Raw genomic sequence first — 18,003 nt, 5'->3', positions numbered from 1 at the left:
CTTACATTTTGTAGTTTATGGTATAAAAAGTACTTAACATTATTTGTACTATTATTCTATGTTGTACTACCCAGATTATTATTAAGTAAGGTTATCTACAAAAACGCATTTTTTTAATTTATAGCAAAACCAATATAAAACAATTGAAGACTCTTTTAAAAATACGTAACATTTTTATAGTATATAACATAAGATGAAAAATGATTATGTTCGAGTAATACAAAAGTATTTTTAAATTGTTATTATTCATTTAGTTGCAATACATAATTAAAAAGTAACTTATACAAATAATCTATATATGAGACTAAAAGATGACTAGAATAGAAACTCACATTTGAAACTATACCCCAGCCAAGTTATGTATATTATGAATACATATATGACATGGCCTGTATATAAACATCTTAAATTATTTAATTACTTACAAATGTAGCACAAATGTACCTATGTAGCATGATTCATGGTTTATTTACATTACATATATCTCGGTTGGAGTATAGTTGGATAAATAGAGAAAAAATAATAATATTGTCGTAATTATTAAAGCTGTTTTAAACAAATATCGTTGTATTTTGTTCTTTTCTAAATTTTAGGCCCAAATTAGGAACATTGAAACTATTACATAATATATCATATAGAAATTATTAAACAGATATTCTTTAGATAATGTGATATAGGGAAGACTGGGGACACTGGATTTACAGAGCTTCTGTGAACACTATATGATTTTAGTGTGGCCACATTGGTTGTCTATGATACGCTATAACTTTCTAAAGTTGGTACTATTGTCCAATTTGATATTTAAGCAGATGGCGGATGATTGTTTGTTTCGTGTCGCAGGAAAATATTTTCCGTAAGTTTTCATTTTGATTAAATAATTGGTTGGTAAACTTATTTTGGGTAAGTATCACTTTTAAACTATTCATTATCTATGTTTTTAAATGTCTGCTTCATAGAATAGTGTTAATAGTAGTAGATTTTTTTACAATATCTTTTTATAACCACAGTATAGCTAGGGTACACATGGTACACTTTCTTATGGGAGATATCTCCCATCATGGATCCGGTGGGATCATATGATCCCACCGGATCAAGCGTCCATTAATGTTTATTTTTTAATAATTTCAGGATTCAATATGCTCAGAGTATATAAAACAATAGAAGGTGCAAGAAAAAAAAATCAACCATAAGATTCTGTGATAATAGGAACATTAAGTAATGTTAGTTGAAAACATTGTTACTTGTATATGTGATATATCAAAACAGTGGATATGTTGTTGTTGTTTCTACTAAGCAAATAAATCAATGATAAATCAATTTTAACATATATATATTTTTTTTCATTTTAGTATCATATGAAAATATAGGAGACTTATTTCCCTCAGGACCAAGTGTTCCAGGGGGGGATCAAGTCGGACATATATATGGGACACATGATATTATTCCCTATACGAAGTTTTCGTGGGCTAGTTACAAAATTTATATACCGATATCATTAGCTTTATACTTAGTATAGCCAACGAAATTCCACGCATTTCAGTACTCATATATCTAAAATCGGATCAATATTTACCAAATAGTGGTCAAAAACAAAAGGGGGGATCAAGTGTCCCCAGTCTCCCATACATTAAATTTATAAGACTATGAAATTTAAAAAAAAAGAGATCAAATTAAGACTAAAATAGATAATAGATATAAGCAACCACATCAGCAACCATATTAAGAATTAATATTTTTCCAATATTTGCATTGCGCAAGGTAATTTTGGCACAACATATTTTAACAACATACAAATGAAAGCAACACCAAATATTATCTCTACATTTCAATACTTGCTTTAATATTTAACTTTCTTTCAAATAATCTATAAATTTTAAATTTTAAAGCAATTTATCGTCAATAATCATAATTAACAGTAACTTATCTTGAGCTTTTTTGTACATTGCTGTGTTGTTTTTGATACCTTAAAACAATCTTGAGCACTTTATTCCTTACTGTGTTCAACTCGTCGTACATGCTTCTTGTAAATGGATCAAAGTTATTGTATTTCTTCTTTCTTCGATATATTCCTTCCCGATTTGCTAATGTACAATTCATTTCGTCCTTAAAGAAAAAGTATAATATTATACATATATTTACTTCAAATATAGATAAAAATTTGGTGGTAGAACTTTCATTGGTTCAACAGCAGTGTTAAGCGCTGCTGTTTTAGTCTGTGGTACGGAAGACATACTTATAAGAGGTGTTTAAACTTAGGCCTCAGGGGTAGCAAAGCATTTGTCACAGCCTCAGGTAGGAATCTAATATGATGGGGAGTTGATTACAGATGTTCATAGGTGGCAGTACTCACTTACCTGTACTAAGTTGGATTGTAGGATTGTTTGTCGCTGCTTATATTTTTATTGTTATTATATAGATTATTTAGTATAATAAATAAATTTCTTTGTAAAAAACGTATGAATAATACTATGTAATTTACGTGATAAATAAATAAGTATTCCAAACAAAAAAAAACATATCAAAAGAAATTAATTCAAAATGTTTTTATTTACCTCTGTTGCTGTTTGGTTAAGAAAAGACAATATTCCCTGGAGAGTGTGCCTCGTATCATTCACCAATACTTCATAGAACACTATGTGGATAGGCCCCGGGAACTGTGTGAGCCATTGCTTGTGTAATGACTCCCAAGCTGCCAGCTGAGTCGCCACATAATTTGACCAGTCTGTGAGGACATATTTATATATTAATGTGTTTTTCTTACACTAGAAATAAGTTTATTCTTACTAACAATATTAATGTCTGTAATCTGATAAATAATTTAATTGAATTGAATTATATTTATTATCATTATAATATTAACTTACGTAATAATGTTAAACATTAAAAACAATATCTATATAAATCAAATCAAATCATATTTGCTAGAACATAGTATTAAAAGGAACTTAAATATATAATGAGTACATTATGTTCTACCACATTGGGCGTGCAAAATTTATCTATTTTGTTCAATGATTATTACATCATTAATTATTAAGTTACATGTCAAAGACATATATATATATATCTTGTAGGAATTGTCAAAATACATAGTTTAGGGAATGTCATTAGATTAAACATTATTAATAATTCCAGTTCAAATCTTTATATATATATTTCTTATGTGCGTGTGTATGTCACTGAACTCCTCCTAAACGACTGGACTGGTTTTGATGAAATTTGTTGTGTGTTCAAGGGGACTTGAGAATGGTTTAGATTCACAATTTAGTCCGTGCGAAAAGGTTTTTTTTATTAATTTTTAATTCCTAAGTAGTTATAGAACTGTGCATTTGATCAAGTGATGATCTTTAGCAAAGTTGTTGTCCAAGAGCCCATGAGGGTTTGGGAGCTGGTAAGACCAATTTTCGACAGATGGCACCACTAAGAGAATACCGTATAAGATCGAATATAAGATCGCCCTATAAGAGAATACAGTATGATAGTGTTGAGGCCACATAACCATGGTATGCATACAGTGCTGCTTCTTCCAATACTATTAGTCTTAAACGTCTTAATATAATAATTATGAATGTTACAATAATTTGGTCACATTTTTCTGAACTTCCTGACTTTCCACAAATCATCAAGAGATGGCGCTTCTGAATCACGCTATCGAAGTTTTCTCAACATTGTGAAGGGTGAATTTTTCAAATGGGCCTTAGATTTCATAAAAATCTATTTCCCTAATTTATTTTTTATTAAATTTTTTTATTAAAAAATAAATCTTTAAAACAGCGGGAACTTAGTTGCCAACCTATTATAGGTTTCAATTACTAAGCCGTAAATAATGTTTATATCATCAAAGAGTTAGTTAGCGATTTTAATTGCAGTTTTAATTTTTAACAAAATCTCCCTTACAACTCTGAAACGAGTTTTTTAGCCTGGCAAAAGATCTCTTTTTATCAAAATTGTTTATATATTCTTTTATAAGATTGAAGAGGCTAATAATAAAAATTGTGGGTACCTGTACTTCGACGTTCTGCTGATCTTTTTCGAAATGCTGATTTGGGTGCAGTTCCTATGTGTCCTTTATGAAGCCTATTATAATCTGCCTGAAATTACAATATAAATTAAATAGGTATACAAGCAAATTATACTGAAAACATCACATAACAAATCAAAATATAACATAAATTAAAATAAATAAGCAACATAAATACAAAAAAAAATTATGCAATTAAGAGTAAAAGATTTCATTCATTTTGAAATAAAATTAAAATAATTACCATAAAATTATACAGTGCAGAAGAAACTTAGTGTTTGGCAGCAAAAAACTGAACTTAGGACAACTGAAACAACACAAGCTCAATGAAATATCCAGCACAAAACAAACAAACATACACATTTAAAAGTAAATTCTTAATAAACAAGGACAAAGCAGTCAAGAGATATATGTTATACTATCAAATATTTTATTAAATAACCTTTTGTCAGTTTAATACGTTTTAATAACCTTTTGTAAAATGTTTAAATTTGTTTATATTTATATCTCATCATCATCATCATCAACCCATTACTGTCCCACTGCTGGGCATGGGTCTCCTCTCAGAATGAGATGGATTAGGCCATAGTCCACTGCGCTGGTCAAGTGCATATTGGTAGACTTCACATACTTTTGAGATTTTATTTTATAAATCTCTCAGGTATGTAGGTTTCCTTACAATGTTTTCTTTTACCGTTTAAGCAAGTGATAATTAATTTCTAATATATACATAATTTTTGAAATACAGAGGTGCCTGGGATTTGAACCTCACACCCCTCGATCAAGAGGCTGAGTTTCTTAACTGATAGGCTAACACTGCTATATTTATATCTACAGATCCTTAAATGTAATGACTGACATGTTTATTAAATGCTCATATTTAATCAACATTAATTGATACTAACAGATAAATGGCATGTTTTATTAAATTCATGTGGTTATTTTGAGGCAATGTTTTTTACATGTGCAATTTTTAATATAAACTACACAACATCAAGTTATTAAGGAATTATTTCAATAAAAATATTTCATACAAACCAGTATAGCATCCCTTGGGTTTCTGATTAAGAGCACAGCAGCTTTGAATCTTCCTGGTTCAATTGGGGGACTTTCATGTGTCTTTACAACTAGGACTGAACCATCGCTGACATTCTCCGCTGGGAATCCATGCAGTCTGAGACCATAGTCCATATATATGGAGCCAGTAACAATACCTGTAATTTTTTTTTTTTTGAATTAATTTTGTGTCACAATTATAGAAAATAATATTCATTGTCAAACCTATTTTATATTTAATTTGTACTTTTTTATTAGGTTAATATTGAAAATAATTTAATATGTAATTAAAAATAAAAAAAATATAATTATCATCAAACATCAAATTACCATTGGTTACTTAATGGTAAAAGTAAAGTAGCCATCACTGCAAATGATAGAATCCCAACACACAATATACTATCAGAGAAAACTTGAAGGTGTAAGAAAGTACTGTGGGTCAACTCCAAAGGCACCATCACACTTTTAACAGAAGTGTTAAGTGCAGCTGCATTTTGGTTTGAAGAGTGCGAGAAGGGTACTTATCCAAAAGATAACTTAGTCCAGAGGTAAAGAGTAGTAAAGTAAACTCAGGTAGGAATTTAATCTTTCCTGTGGTTGATTATTATATCGTATGTCCACTTTACTACAGATGGCAGTAGCAGTAGTCACTTACTTCAAATGGACTGCTCATATGCTACTTCGATATAATATTAATTTTCTTTGAATGTACAAATATGAATTAAAAATGTATATTATTTGTGGTATAAACAACTAGTGAATAGACAATTAGTGCTATATGGTAACCACTACATAAGGTTTACATCAGCCAATCCGTCGACACCAATATATACCTGTAAGCTGCTGCAAGAGGTATCGCAGCCATGTGTTTCCGCTCCCGGGAAAGGAGACGAGTGCCACAGCACCGCGCGCTGCCGGCGAGCGCCACCGTTGCTGCTTACACCACTGCACGCTCGGCGGCCGCAGCGGATAGCTCTCCACGTACTTACGAGAGTAGAACGTCGTGGACAACGGACTTATCACCATGAATATCACACCGAAATACGAAAATATTGATAAAGCGCAGAACAAAAATATCACTTTACGAGACATGTTTTTAGAAAAGTTATTGCGTTTGTTATAATGTGTGTTTTATCCTCATGATGTGCGATTTATTTAAATTGTTCACAGCGACGCATATTTATTGCCAATTCTTGCTAACCATACCTTTTGTGATTTGTTTATAATTTAAAATATTATAATATGTAATCGATCACTATTTACTCGTATTCAAACTGCTTCTGCTGCAGCTGTTGGGACTTGACATTGACAAATTAAATTGACATCTGGCATTTAGTGAGCCTATTTATTTGAATTATCAGATAACTTTTAAGGCGCCACATTAGCATAATATCGGTTTTATCGAATCAAAATGTAATATCGATTATTAAGCATCGCAAGTTTATGGGCCCGGTAATATTATTTGGCCACACGTGATACACAACGTGAACTGGCCTATAATCAAATTTCCACGGTAATGAACTTTTTGGATAGTACTTATTGCCAACATAATTATTGTTTCAGTTATTGCGTCTCAATCGCGTTTTCAATCGAGGACTTGTTGCGATGGCACATATGAATTCTTAAACAATCTACCAGGGCCTCTATATATAGATATATGGTTGAACTCAGTTCAGAGGATCGATTAAAGAAAAATCGTGAATCTTCAATGAAAGATTTAAATCCTTATTACTTATATTCAATTAAAACCACTGTAGATCATGCATGTTTCCCACCATTATTTCCTTTCTTTTGCATGTATACAGCCAGAAATAATATATGGCCAGAATTATATTTCCAATGAAAGACTTCAAACAGTATTTTTATTTATAAATTTTAACAATACTTTTTATTTAACGTAAGGTAAATTATTATTTTTTCCTTTATTATTATTAAACTTTATAAAATCGAGTCATGATAAGCGATCCGGTCCATGGATCCGATAGTGGCATCACTAGAAACCTGATCAATTATCATCTGTGAAATACTGAGTTCAAATGTCATGACATTCATGAAACATCAAAATAACTTCAGGCAAACTGACATTTGACAAGTCTGCAATCTGCATACTTTGCACCATATACTTTAAGTTATAAATATTAGTAAATTTTTATTATTAATAATAGAGATTATCACATCTCTATATCTTATTTCTAAAAGTCAGAACGCTTATAAAACTATGGCTAACTCCGAAACATCTACTACGGAGGGTGCTAAAACAGTACTAGATTTTTTAAAAAGAAATGTCCCGAAATCTGACTTAGCTAACATAGAATCAGAATTACATAAAGATTTTGTCCTTGCGAAAAGGAGAAGCAAGGAACAAAAGAGAAAAACTAAGAAGAATAAGACACGCGCACTTAGTAGGAAAGAGAAGAAATCATTAGGTTTTTATGGAGTACCAAGGGACAGTATGAAATACAATGATGTATTAGCACTTAATGAAATTTGGTCGGACTATATGCACGGGCTTCTGGAATTAGATAAAACCACTCCGGAAATCCCAAGCAAAGCGTGGGAACAGTTCACACATACCGTTTATAAGGCAGACTTTCATGGTAGCATGCTCAATGTAGTGAGATCTAAATGTCCCAGTTATGTTGGTAAAACCGGCATATGCATCATGGATACGCGTAACGTATTTAAAATCATCTCAAAAAATAATATAATTACCACAATACCTAAAAAAGAATGTGTTTTTGAAATATGTGTTAAAAACATTAAACTCGCAATATTTGGTAAGCTCCTGTGTGCGCGACCGGCTGATAGATCCACTAAAAAAGTTAGATGCCATTTATTTCCAGATCTTCTATAGTAATAAAATGATTATCTTCACAACAAATCAGCATCAAGTAACAGTGTAATGGACTACCCACAGAGTTTATTTAAAATATAGTTCTATCAATCATAATTGTGTTTTAATTTTTGTATGCAACTATGCACCCAAAATTCTTGACTCTATAATAAACCTTATAATACTGCATTGTTATACTAGCTTATATATAAGACAACCACTTTATTCCTCAAGTGTGGCATGTATTTGTTCTGTATAGCTAAATATATCTTGTGGCAGCAGCAACTTTGATCAATGCTACTACGAGTTGATAACATAATTATTATATTGTTTATATTAAAAGACAGATTATTTACATATTGGGGTCTTACTAAGGAGTTTAGAAGGTTTTTTTAAACATTCCTATGTTCTGGTTTGAACGGTGTGGTAAGGGAGACATATTTATCCAAGGCTTACAGATGTCTATGGGCAGCAATAACCACTTACCATCAGGTGGACTGCATGTTTGTCTTGCTACTCTCATATTATAAAAAAAGAATATGATAATATGATTCACTTTATTAATAGAATCTGGTTACATAGTCATTATAACAGAAACATTTACCTGAAAGTTCCTAAGGAACTACCTACTTTGTCTGACAAATGCAAGTATATTTATAATGTGCATATAATGTTATATAAAAGAAGTCATAATTAAGGAACTTAAGTTACAAATAATATAAAATTTTGCACATATATAGAGCTTAAAAACTAAACCCTTTAAATCTAAAATAACACAAATACTCATAGATGAGTAAAGATACTTCCCCGCCTTGAAATTGAATGAAGCCACAAACGGCTTATTTTAGTAAGTTCTTTTTTTTAATTCTTGACAAATAAAAACATTTTTAAAGAAAATTTGCGAATAAATAACTAATACTGCATAATTTACATAATAAATAAATAATTATTTAAAATATTTTAGGGACATTTTAGCACAAAGACGTGGCAAAACTTTTTAACGCAACTATTTCAATTTTCAAAACTGGTTACATTTTCTCGTTAGGAGTGAGTAATCTTTACTAATCTATGCAAATACTAAATCTATATAAATTTTGTGCTTATATATGGCACATAGATGTTAAATATGCTGCCTAACTTTGGCTACTAAATATATTAATATTACATAGAAACATTGTCATAGTAGAAATATTTGGAATAGACAAATTTAAAATATGAGATTATAAGTTACTGAGATGTAATGTTAAATCTGAGTTTTCTGAGTATAGCGTGACAGTTTTCTATATTTCCGGTACATATTTCCAGATACATCTGCAGGGGCAAAATTCGTGGGGAATTTATTTGAAGCAAAATCTTTTTAGCTGTTACCAAATCTCCCCTTAGGATGTGGCAGACTGCAGCTTTAGCCCACACGGACACGCCTGCGATGTCACGCATGTTGTATGGGAGTGTAGAGATCAGTTCATGTATGATAGTCGGATTCAAATGTTCCATGGCTTCTGTAGTTTTGTCCAGGCAAACCAAGGCTTCGGAAGCATACATATGGGCCCAGGCCTTGTGGCTGTTGGATAGATCTGTTTGTATCAACAATTCATTGGCACTCACAAGAGCAGAGAGTGGGTCTTGCAACTGTAAAAGAATGTAGCTCTGAAGAATCAGAATGGAGTTTTTCAGCTCGCAGCGTTGCTTCCAGTTGATAGGAGGTCCGGGTGGAGCCTGGATGGTAGGAGCCATGACGTCAGCTGGTGTTTCCTGGTTAGGCAGCAGGGTCAAAGCATTCTTCAGACAAAGCGCGGCAAATTCAAGCGACATTGATGGTATAGCGAAAGATTCACCAGGATTAGAATATTTATCTTTAACTTCCCTTGCGATGATGACTCTAGTGTGTGGTCCCCCGCCTAATTTCCTCACACTGAACTGCTGCAATTCCTCGCTACAGCATTTTTTGACGCAGCACTCGGCCAGTCTCAGCCAAATGCGAGCGTTGTTGGGGTAGTGGCGGGCGGCTTCCACCAAGCACTCGAAGGCCCCTTCTATGTTGTTAGCTGCGAGCAAAGCGATCCCCAAGTTGAAAACATACAGAGGCCTATCCTTGCAAACAATGAGCCTCTCACTCTCTTCATTCTCCATTGCTTTAAAATGTTCCTTGATGGCATGTTGGAAATATTTTGACGCCAAAAATGGCTTTTTGACTGACAGATAAATGACTCCCAGATTGTTGTTAATGGCAGCCCAGATATCTTCACCCTGAGTTTTTAGGTCATATTCATATTTTAATGTTCGGTATAATCCCAATGTGTTGGCGGATTCCTTTACATCTCCAAGCATATAGAGCTGTTGAGCTATTACGAATGCATTTTCTATCGAGTCCGGTTTTAATGTTATCCTTTGGCCGAGATAAAGCTTAGCCCTACAGACCAGTCGCTCAAAGAAACCACTCACTTCATTATTGGACATCATTAGCTCGCCGTGCTTGTTGGCGATTTCCATAGCTTTATCGTAAGTACGACGACACAGAGTTGCTTCCAAATACAGAAGTACAGCTCGACATTGCAACTTCGTATCTTTAATATTACCGGAAGCCAGTAACTTCTCCAACAGAATAGTGCACTGATAGTAATATCTCATGTGGTAAAGCAAGACCGCATAATTGTACAAAATAAACGGTGAATTATAATCCTTCACTTCGATCTCGGGAAAAGTGACACCGGCCAGCTGAGTGATGGATTTTTTAAATTTGTCCACATTTTTGAAATCGCTCGCAGTAAACTCTACGATGGCCTTGTTATGCTGGACGCGCTTGACCAAGGGATTATTCCCAAGCAAGCCTTCTAGGTCGTTTAGATGTTGCAGCGCCGCTGCGTAGTCCTTGTTCAAGAAACATTGATGAGCAAGGACAATAGGTTCATCTTTTTTATGTGCCATCACGACTCTAGCGATGTTCCATATGTTATAATAAATTCTTGTAGAATAATCCAACTTGACGTCTTTTAGGAACCGGTTCACTTTTTAATTTCTCTGCGAAGTGCAAGGCGCAGGTTCACCTTTGCAGCTTGCAGTTTGCAAAAATATCAATAGTTGAATGAAAATCAATACTACCAATACCAAAACAAAACTAGGCTCTAGGGATGCACACGTGTAGTCTGTAATCGATTAATCGAAGGATCGATTTTTAAATCGATAATACAAATCGAACTCATATGAATTTTAATAAAATTTCTTCACGTTGATATCTAATTTTTGTATTATTTTTTTTTTTATAATATAGGAGTAGCAGACGAGCATGCAGTCCACCTGGTGGTAAGTGGCCACTGCCGCCCATGGACATCTGTAATGAACCCCAGATAGGATTAGATATTCCTACCTGAGGTCGGCAACAGATGCGCCGCTACCCCTGAGGACTAAGCTGGAACGCCTCGGAAAAGTCTGTCTCCCTTACCACACCCTTCAAACCGGAACACAGCAGCGCTTAACATTGCTGTTATTAGGTAGAAATAGGTGTGGCGGTGGTGCCACCGGAGTCGGACCACAAAGGGTTCTACCACCTTCGATTCATGTATTACTAGAATAGCAAAATTTTTTTAATTAAAGATTTATTTTAAAGAAATAGTTCCTTGGTACCTCAATATTCTTGTTTTATTAAAATTCCTCAAACTTCGATTCAGTTCGATTATAAAATCTATTCTTATGTGGAATTATTCTCTCTTACCGGTATTATTATGGTGATACCAGACTTACCACCATCATGAATCATAAAGTCCCATAAACAGCAATATAGTTTGTCAAGACAAGTGTATTGTCTTGACAAACATAAATAGGCAAATATGTTTTGTAATTTTTGTAAAAGCTCTTATACACGAGTGTTTTTTCAGTGTGGACAGGCTACAAAATACTTCTCTCGCTGCCGCGAACATTCCCCTAGCGGCCACCCACTGTCTTATTCGCGATATACATACATCGTGTTGCTTAGCATTCTACTATTAATTTTGCTAGGAAAGGGTGGGAGGGTCAGTCCGCTGGGATTCTGGTACTGGGTGACTCCAAATATCTATAACTGGGAAGTTGCACATTATATTTGTAAAATTTTGTAAAATTAGATCAATTTAGTTGACTGGGGGCCTTATTCAACAGTTCCGCTCCCTCCGTGTATCGCCTACCCGCCCCACTGGTGTGTGCATTATTATGCCTTAATTTGTTTTAATATATTTTATACAACTTGTTTTTTCTATTTCAAATTGCAGATTTCGCAGCAAGTAAATCAATTATTTATTTCAAATAATTTAATATTTTGTCCTTCAACCATTTATTAAAGAGCAGCAGCGGCATCGGAGTAGGGTTGCCACCATTTTGTGTACAAAAAAGTTTTTATAAAAACATTGCAAATATATATTAGGCTCTTCGGGTAAAAACATAATAGGTACACGTTTAGTTACGAAGATTCACTTTAATGTAAACAAATACTACATATTTTTTCTGATAACCTTTTCTATAATACACGCTAAGAAAATTTAGCCATTTTGAAACATTAACAAATAAGGAAATAAGAAAGCAAAATTAAGGATATCGGACAATTTTCACATAAGTGAATTAACATCAGGCCACGGACTTTTTGATGACATAGTAATATTATTATAATTAATGTTACATGGAAAAACATGTGTAGCCCGCGCCAAACTGCTAGTCCGCTCTGAAGTTGTTGCGAGCAGGTGTAATCAATAATCATACAATTTGCTATGGCGACGCGATTCATTTCTATATTCAGAGCGGACTTGCAGTTTTACGTAGACTATACCTACTTAATTTATTATCACTAACGGGTCATAGTCTAAAAATAAAACAAACATTGTAATATAATACAAATGTATTCATAGAGCACCTATATCTACTTACTTATTCTAATAGTCGTCAATTATAATATATATATATATTTGTACTCATATTAGGTATGTACATTCAGTAGTAGGTATAGTATATATAGTTAGGTAAGTAGGTAAATTCTACTTTGATAACGATAAAGCAAATGGCACCAAACCCGCTTACATAACAGGGGGTAATGCAAACTACATCACTCCCAAAATTTAAACCAATCCATCTACAACTGAAATTTTGTTATAATCTATCAAGCCGTTTGGGTTGCAGGACGTGTCAAAGAATGAGATATTCACTCAAAAAACATCTTCCGCAGTTTGGTAAAAGTGGCGGAAACTTAGTTGCCAAACTATTATTTTATTTTTAAAAGCCGTACTTTCCGATGGCTTCGAGCAAGAATTTCAAGTTGCTTTTTCTCCGCAGCGTAAGCGGGATGTTGGTGCAGGAGGCGGGTAGCGCGCGCTTGAGGATGGCCTGCAGCAGCCCGTGCGGCGCCACCTCCACCAGCACCGCGTTGGCGGGCACCAGCACTGAAGACTCCTCGAATAACACTGGGTTCTAGTTTAACAAACCAATTTACTAAACTGAACAAATCTAGCAATAGTGATAAGTTGTAAATTTATTGCACTTCTTCATCTTTTAGTATAATGTAGAAGTAGCAGACGAGCATGCAGTCCACCTGACGGTCAGTCACTTCTGTCGCCCACGAATATATTTTGTAATCAACCTCTGACCTTTTAGATTCCTATCTGATAACAGATGATTCTGAGAACTAAATTAGTATGCCTCAAAAAGTATATCTTCCTTACCGCACCTTTCAAACACAAGAGTGCTTAACACTGCTGTTACCCAGCAGATATAGGTGTGGCGGTGATGCCGCCAAAGTTGTAACGGAAACGCTTAACCTTTAAATCTAAATTACCGTGATGATACCTGTTCTTGAATTTCATACGATTCTTTTCTTGATTTTCAATAAATAGTTTGCAATGACTTTATTAAGATATCATAACTTTTACATAAATAAGTATAAGTTACCAAAAGATTATTCGTATGGTACTCCGCAGAGGAATATTTTGCTTTAGTACTATTCCATTTCTCTTGAGGAACTGATGTGGATATCCAGCGTTCACTTCGAAGTTTTGGAGACTTGATGACGTCTTTTAAATATTTTAAAAACCTAGGTCCTAAAACATTATATCTTTACAATTATTACTTTAGTAATTTAAAAAGCATCTGTATGTTTAATTATTAATAAGTACCTGCTTCAGAAATGTACCGTGAATGATAGGCAATGTTTGACGTAGCTACTTCTTTTACGAAAATGCCATTAGAAACAAGAGTCAATGCAAACGCCTTGATTGGATTAGTAGGGCCCGATATAGTGCAGGATTCCGCCGAATTGTGACAAGCCACTTCTATTTCTGGGGGACAAGGTTGTATAACCTTTTAAACAGATTATTGAACAGTCAACATCAAACTAATTATATTATTTTGATTTTTTTCTATAATTACTTGTTTATATCCCATTCCGACAGCTGCCATAGATCCATGAATAAATCTCATTTGTAAGGAGACGACTCCACGATAATACGATGTGAGTATCATCTCTTCTGCCGTCATACATCCATCGGCATAAGCGCAGCCCAGCTCCCCGACACTATGACCTGTAAATATTAAATAGTTTATGAAAATATATTAATATTTAGTAAACAAATTCGTCGATATAGAGTTATTAACAATTTTTTTTGGTGTGCAAAAGTCAGATGACACAAGTTGTGTTTCACATAAAATGATTACTTTACAATCTACAGTAAATGGAGAAGAAAAATGTATGTAATGTACTCGTATATTTTACCGATACTTACCGTAGAGCGTTTTTGGCTTTTTGAAGAAAGAGAACATTAATAGCTTCAGAAAATGCTGGGCCAGATGTATTCTTATCGAATGATTTTGTTTTGCCATCCGCACTAACTGTAGTTAATCTAGAAGAAATAAAAGGAGTAATATAAAATTAGATTTTGATTATCTTTTGATAAGTATGAGTGCTACTACGTAGTTTGCAAATATTCTGTTTATTCATTATCAAATAATCCATTCTGGAAGAACAACTGCCACATCTTTTTTTGGCTTACAACGGCACTGTTCAGCGTTCCTGTGTTCTGGTTTTACGAAAGGTATATACTTATCCCAGGCGTTACCACTTACGTCATCAAGAGCAATGTATATGTGGGTAACCTTACGTAGGGCTCCTCTTACCTGAAGTTAATTATAGCCCATGGGCGGTGGCCAAAATCAGTCAGACCGCATGCTCGTTTCCTTCTTCTTATCAAAAAACCTAACCTTGCAAAGTTGACCGTAGTCGAAGGATGCACGTTGACTTTCATGGCTGCGACGATGGCGGCCTCACAGTCCCCGCTAACTATGGACTGCTGCGCCAGCTCCAGCGCCAAGAGCGAGCTGCAGCACCCAGCGTCGACGGTAAGTGACGGGCCTCTCAGATTCAACCAGTAGGATATGCGGTTCGCGCACACAGTTCTGCTTACTCTGTACCGAATAATGGTTATGTTATTATAACTTCTGTGTTTTGAGCTGGACCCCGTGGTTTCGTATGCGTGTACAAAAATATAATATGATGTACAATACAGACTGAATTTCTAATGGGCCTTCAGAGCCAACTGTGTAATTATAAGAATTAGCGAAAAATGCTGAAAGGAGTTATGAGACTGATTTTGATAAAACTAAAACTGTATCATTAGATTTTATAAAAATATATTTCTCTAGCCGGGGATCGAACTGGTTCATTTCGAAAAAAAAGCAACCTATATTATTTTAACATCGGATAGTGTAGCTTATAAGGATCAAATTCTAGAAAGTAATATATGACGAACAAAAGCTATTTTGAAGAAATTACACATTTATTCTTACATTGTCATTCTAATCTTTAACTAATTCTTCGATTTTATGTCGATTAGTACGAGAATACGTTGGCAACTAAGTATTCGCCGTTTTTAAATTTTATTTTTTTAACAGCAATCTATAATTGATTACTTAATAAAATATTATTTTTTGTTGATTACAACTTCTTTTCAATATTAAATAGGTCTTTGTAAGTAATTACTCGGTTTTAACTCGAAGTAGTCATTCATGCAAATTGACAATTTTACATCTCTACTGAACGAATCACCGCGCATAGCAAACAACGTCCGATTTCTAACGATTTGAAACTTTCACAGTGAATTATTGAATATTGAAATTCACATATTTTGAAAATTATGAAAAGTAATGTATTCATAGTTTACATACCCAAGCAAAGCTAGACCAGTTCTTGAGACACTTTTAGTATGCAAAATGTTTTCTGATTCTGAATGGGCAACTCCCAAAAACATGCTGACTTTCTTTCCTGATAGAGTTTCTGGGCATATACCTTGGGAAGAAAAATAAGAAATTAATTATCACTGTGAGTAACGGTGGAAAACGTCGTGAGAAAATTACATAATAAGAGTTCGTTAAAAAAATGTCTAAGATATGTGGAGTCTACCAAAGCGCACTTTATCAGCCTTGTGAACTACGACCTAATCCTTTCTCCCTGAGTGGAGAATCGTACCAAGAAGTGGGACAGTGGTACGACGACTTTTTTATTATATATTTAAATATATATTTTAATAGAAAAGTTTTTAAATACAAGTAATAAACGAGTTTGCAGTCCATTTGATCGTAAAAGATAACTTTCACGATAAGATAACTTTATGGATATCTCCTATGGACTCTGTCTGTAGGCTGGGACCAAAATTAGACAAATGCACAATATATACACGCTCAAAAAAGCTTTATACCATAAATAACTTTTTGAATCCGTAACTAAATACGTACCCGCATCGTAAATAGCATGGTACACTTGTTCGAGAAGTTTCCGTGACCCGGGATCCATCCAGATACCGAGGCGGTACTGCACCTTGAACGCTTGTGCATCAAACAGCTCCAGCTACGGCACGCTGCCCATGCATCGCGGCACGTCGGGGTGCTCGAACTTGAAGCGGCAGCTCTCTCGAGTCACTGGGTTGCTCTATGATGCAATTATAATATTACAATATTGAAGTAGTAAACGAGAATGCAGTATCCGAGGTAAGCAATGACTGCCGCTTGAGAACATCTGCAATCAATCCTTGATAAGGTTAGAGTCTTACCTGAGGTGGAAAAGATGCATTGCTACCCTTGAGGATTAAGTTGGAGTGCCTCTGATACATACATATATCATACCCTTCAAACCAGAGCTGAATAACGTTTAACATTGTTGTTTTAGGCGTAAATATTAGGTGTAGTGGTGGTGCCCTCGGAGTCGGGTCATATTATGCCATACCTACATATGCTATTTGTTTTCGATCTTACCTTACTATATAACATCTCCGCCAATTCCTTGATGTTTTGCGCTCCGGGATACAATCCCGCCATTCCCGAGATCACTACTCTGTCATCAGAACCTTGATCAGCTTCGCAATTCTTCTTCGCGCCATCCTCTCGCGGTGTTGGTGTCATGTTGCTATATAAGCAATGCTATGAGCAGTATCTGAAAGTCTAGAATATCTATTATGGAATGGAAACGGTAGACAACTATTTTTTTTATGTATAATATTAATAGAGAAAAATGGATAACGAGAAAATAGCACTATAATAATGTAGTATGGTAGTTGATAATAATAAATTATTAATTAAATGAGTACATATTGTTGGGGGTATCTCCAATGAAAGACTTGAATCCAGCTAGTTATTTTTAATTAATTCCATGACCTCCACAAACATCGTCCTTGACATCTGCCGTTTCCCGCCATAATACACATTTGTTTTTTTTTAAATCATGAATACAGCGTTACAGCCAATTTAAATATGTGGCCAGCATTATTTTTCGAGTGAAAGGTTTTAAACTTATTTTAATTTTATTTATTTTTATAATGTTAAACTAACGCAATAAGGTATAATAATAAATGTGACCTTACAATATGTAATTTTGATTGGACATGACATGGATTGAATATGACTTACCGCTAATAAAGCACTTATCACTTGATGAATTTACGCCAATGAATCATGAATATATATATAGTGTCATTGTCGGCGAATACCTAAATTTTAACTTAAGAAAATTATGTACGTAGTTAGGCTAGTCCCAACATTAGTACGTTTCATTTGTTTTTAGCATGCTTTACGTACAATTCTTGTATAATTCAAG

The 18,003-nt window shown here is 34.1% G+C and overlaps 3 protein-coding genes across 3 annotated transcripts; 1 reads left to right on the top strand and 2 right to left on the bottom strand.

Moving 5' to 3' along the window:
* Positions 1-1,092: 1,092 nt before the first annotated feature.
* On the bottom strand, positions 1,093-6,390 carry LOC140746386 (WSCD family member AAEL009094). The gene is made up of 5 exons (XM_073078513.1): positions 5,911-6,390; positions 5,060-5,235; positions 4,004-4,091; positions 2,553-2,722; positions 1,093-2,103 (listed from the first exon to the last, which is right to left on the bottom strand). The coding sequence occupies exons 1-5, from the start codon at positions 6,167-6,169 to the stop codon at positions 1,921-1,923; spliced, it is 876 nt and encodes a 291-aa protein (XP_072934614.1). The 5' UTR covers positions 6,170-6,390; the 3' UTR covers positions 1,093-1,920.
* A 753-nt stretch (positions 6,391-7,143) lies between these two features.
* Pop4 (ribonuclease P/MRP subunit POP4) lies at positions 7,144-8,027 on the top strand. Its single transcript, XM_073078512.1, has one exon. It carries the CDS (start codon positions 7,296-7,298, stop codon positions 7,929-7,931), a length of 636 nt encoding a protein of 211 aa, XP_072934613.1. The 5' UTR covers positions 7,144-7,295; the 3' UTR covers positions 7,932-8,027.
* A 423-nt stretch (positions 8,028-8,450) lies between these two features.
* On the bottom strand, positions 8,451-11,024 carry LOC140746384 (CCR4-NOT transcription complex subunit 10). The gene has a single exon (XM_073078511.1). The coding sequence runs from the start codon at positions 10,833-10,835 to the stop codon at positions 9,138-9,140; it is 1,698 nt and encodes a 565-aa protein (XP_072934612.1). The 5' UTR covers positions 10,836-11,024; the 3' UTR covers positions 8,451-9,137.
* Positions 11,025-18,003: the final 6,979 nt, after the last annotated feature.

Source organism: Epargyreus clarus, unplaced genomic scaffold (genome assembly GCF_041222505.1).
Source record: "Epargyreus clarus isolate Ecla_fem2 unplaced genomic scaffold, WU_Ecla_fem_2.2 ptg000012l, whole genome shotgun sequence".
Lineage (NCBI taxonomy): Eukaryota > Metazoa > Arthropoda > Insecta > Lepidoptera > Hesperiidae > Epargyreus > Epargyreus clarus.
The sequence above is the reverse complement of the archived record's forward strand: the minus strand, read 5'-3'. Positions and strand labels throughout refer to the sequence as shown.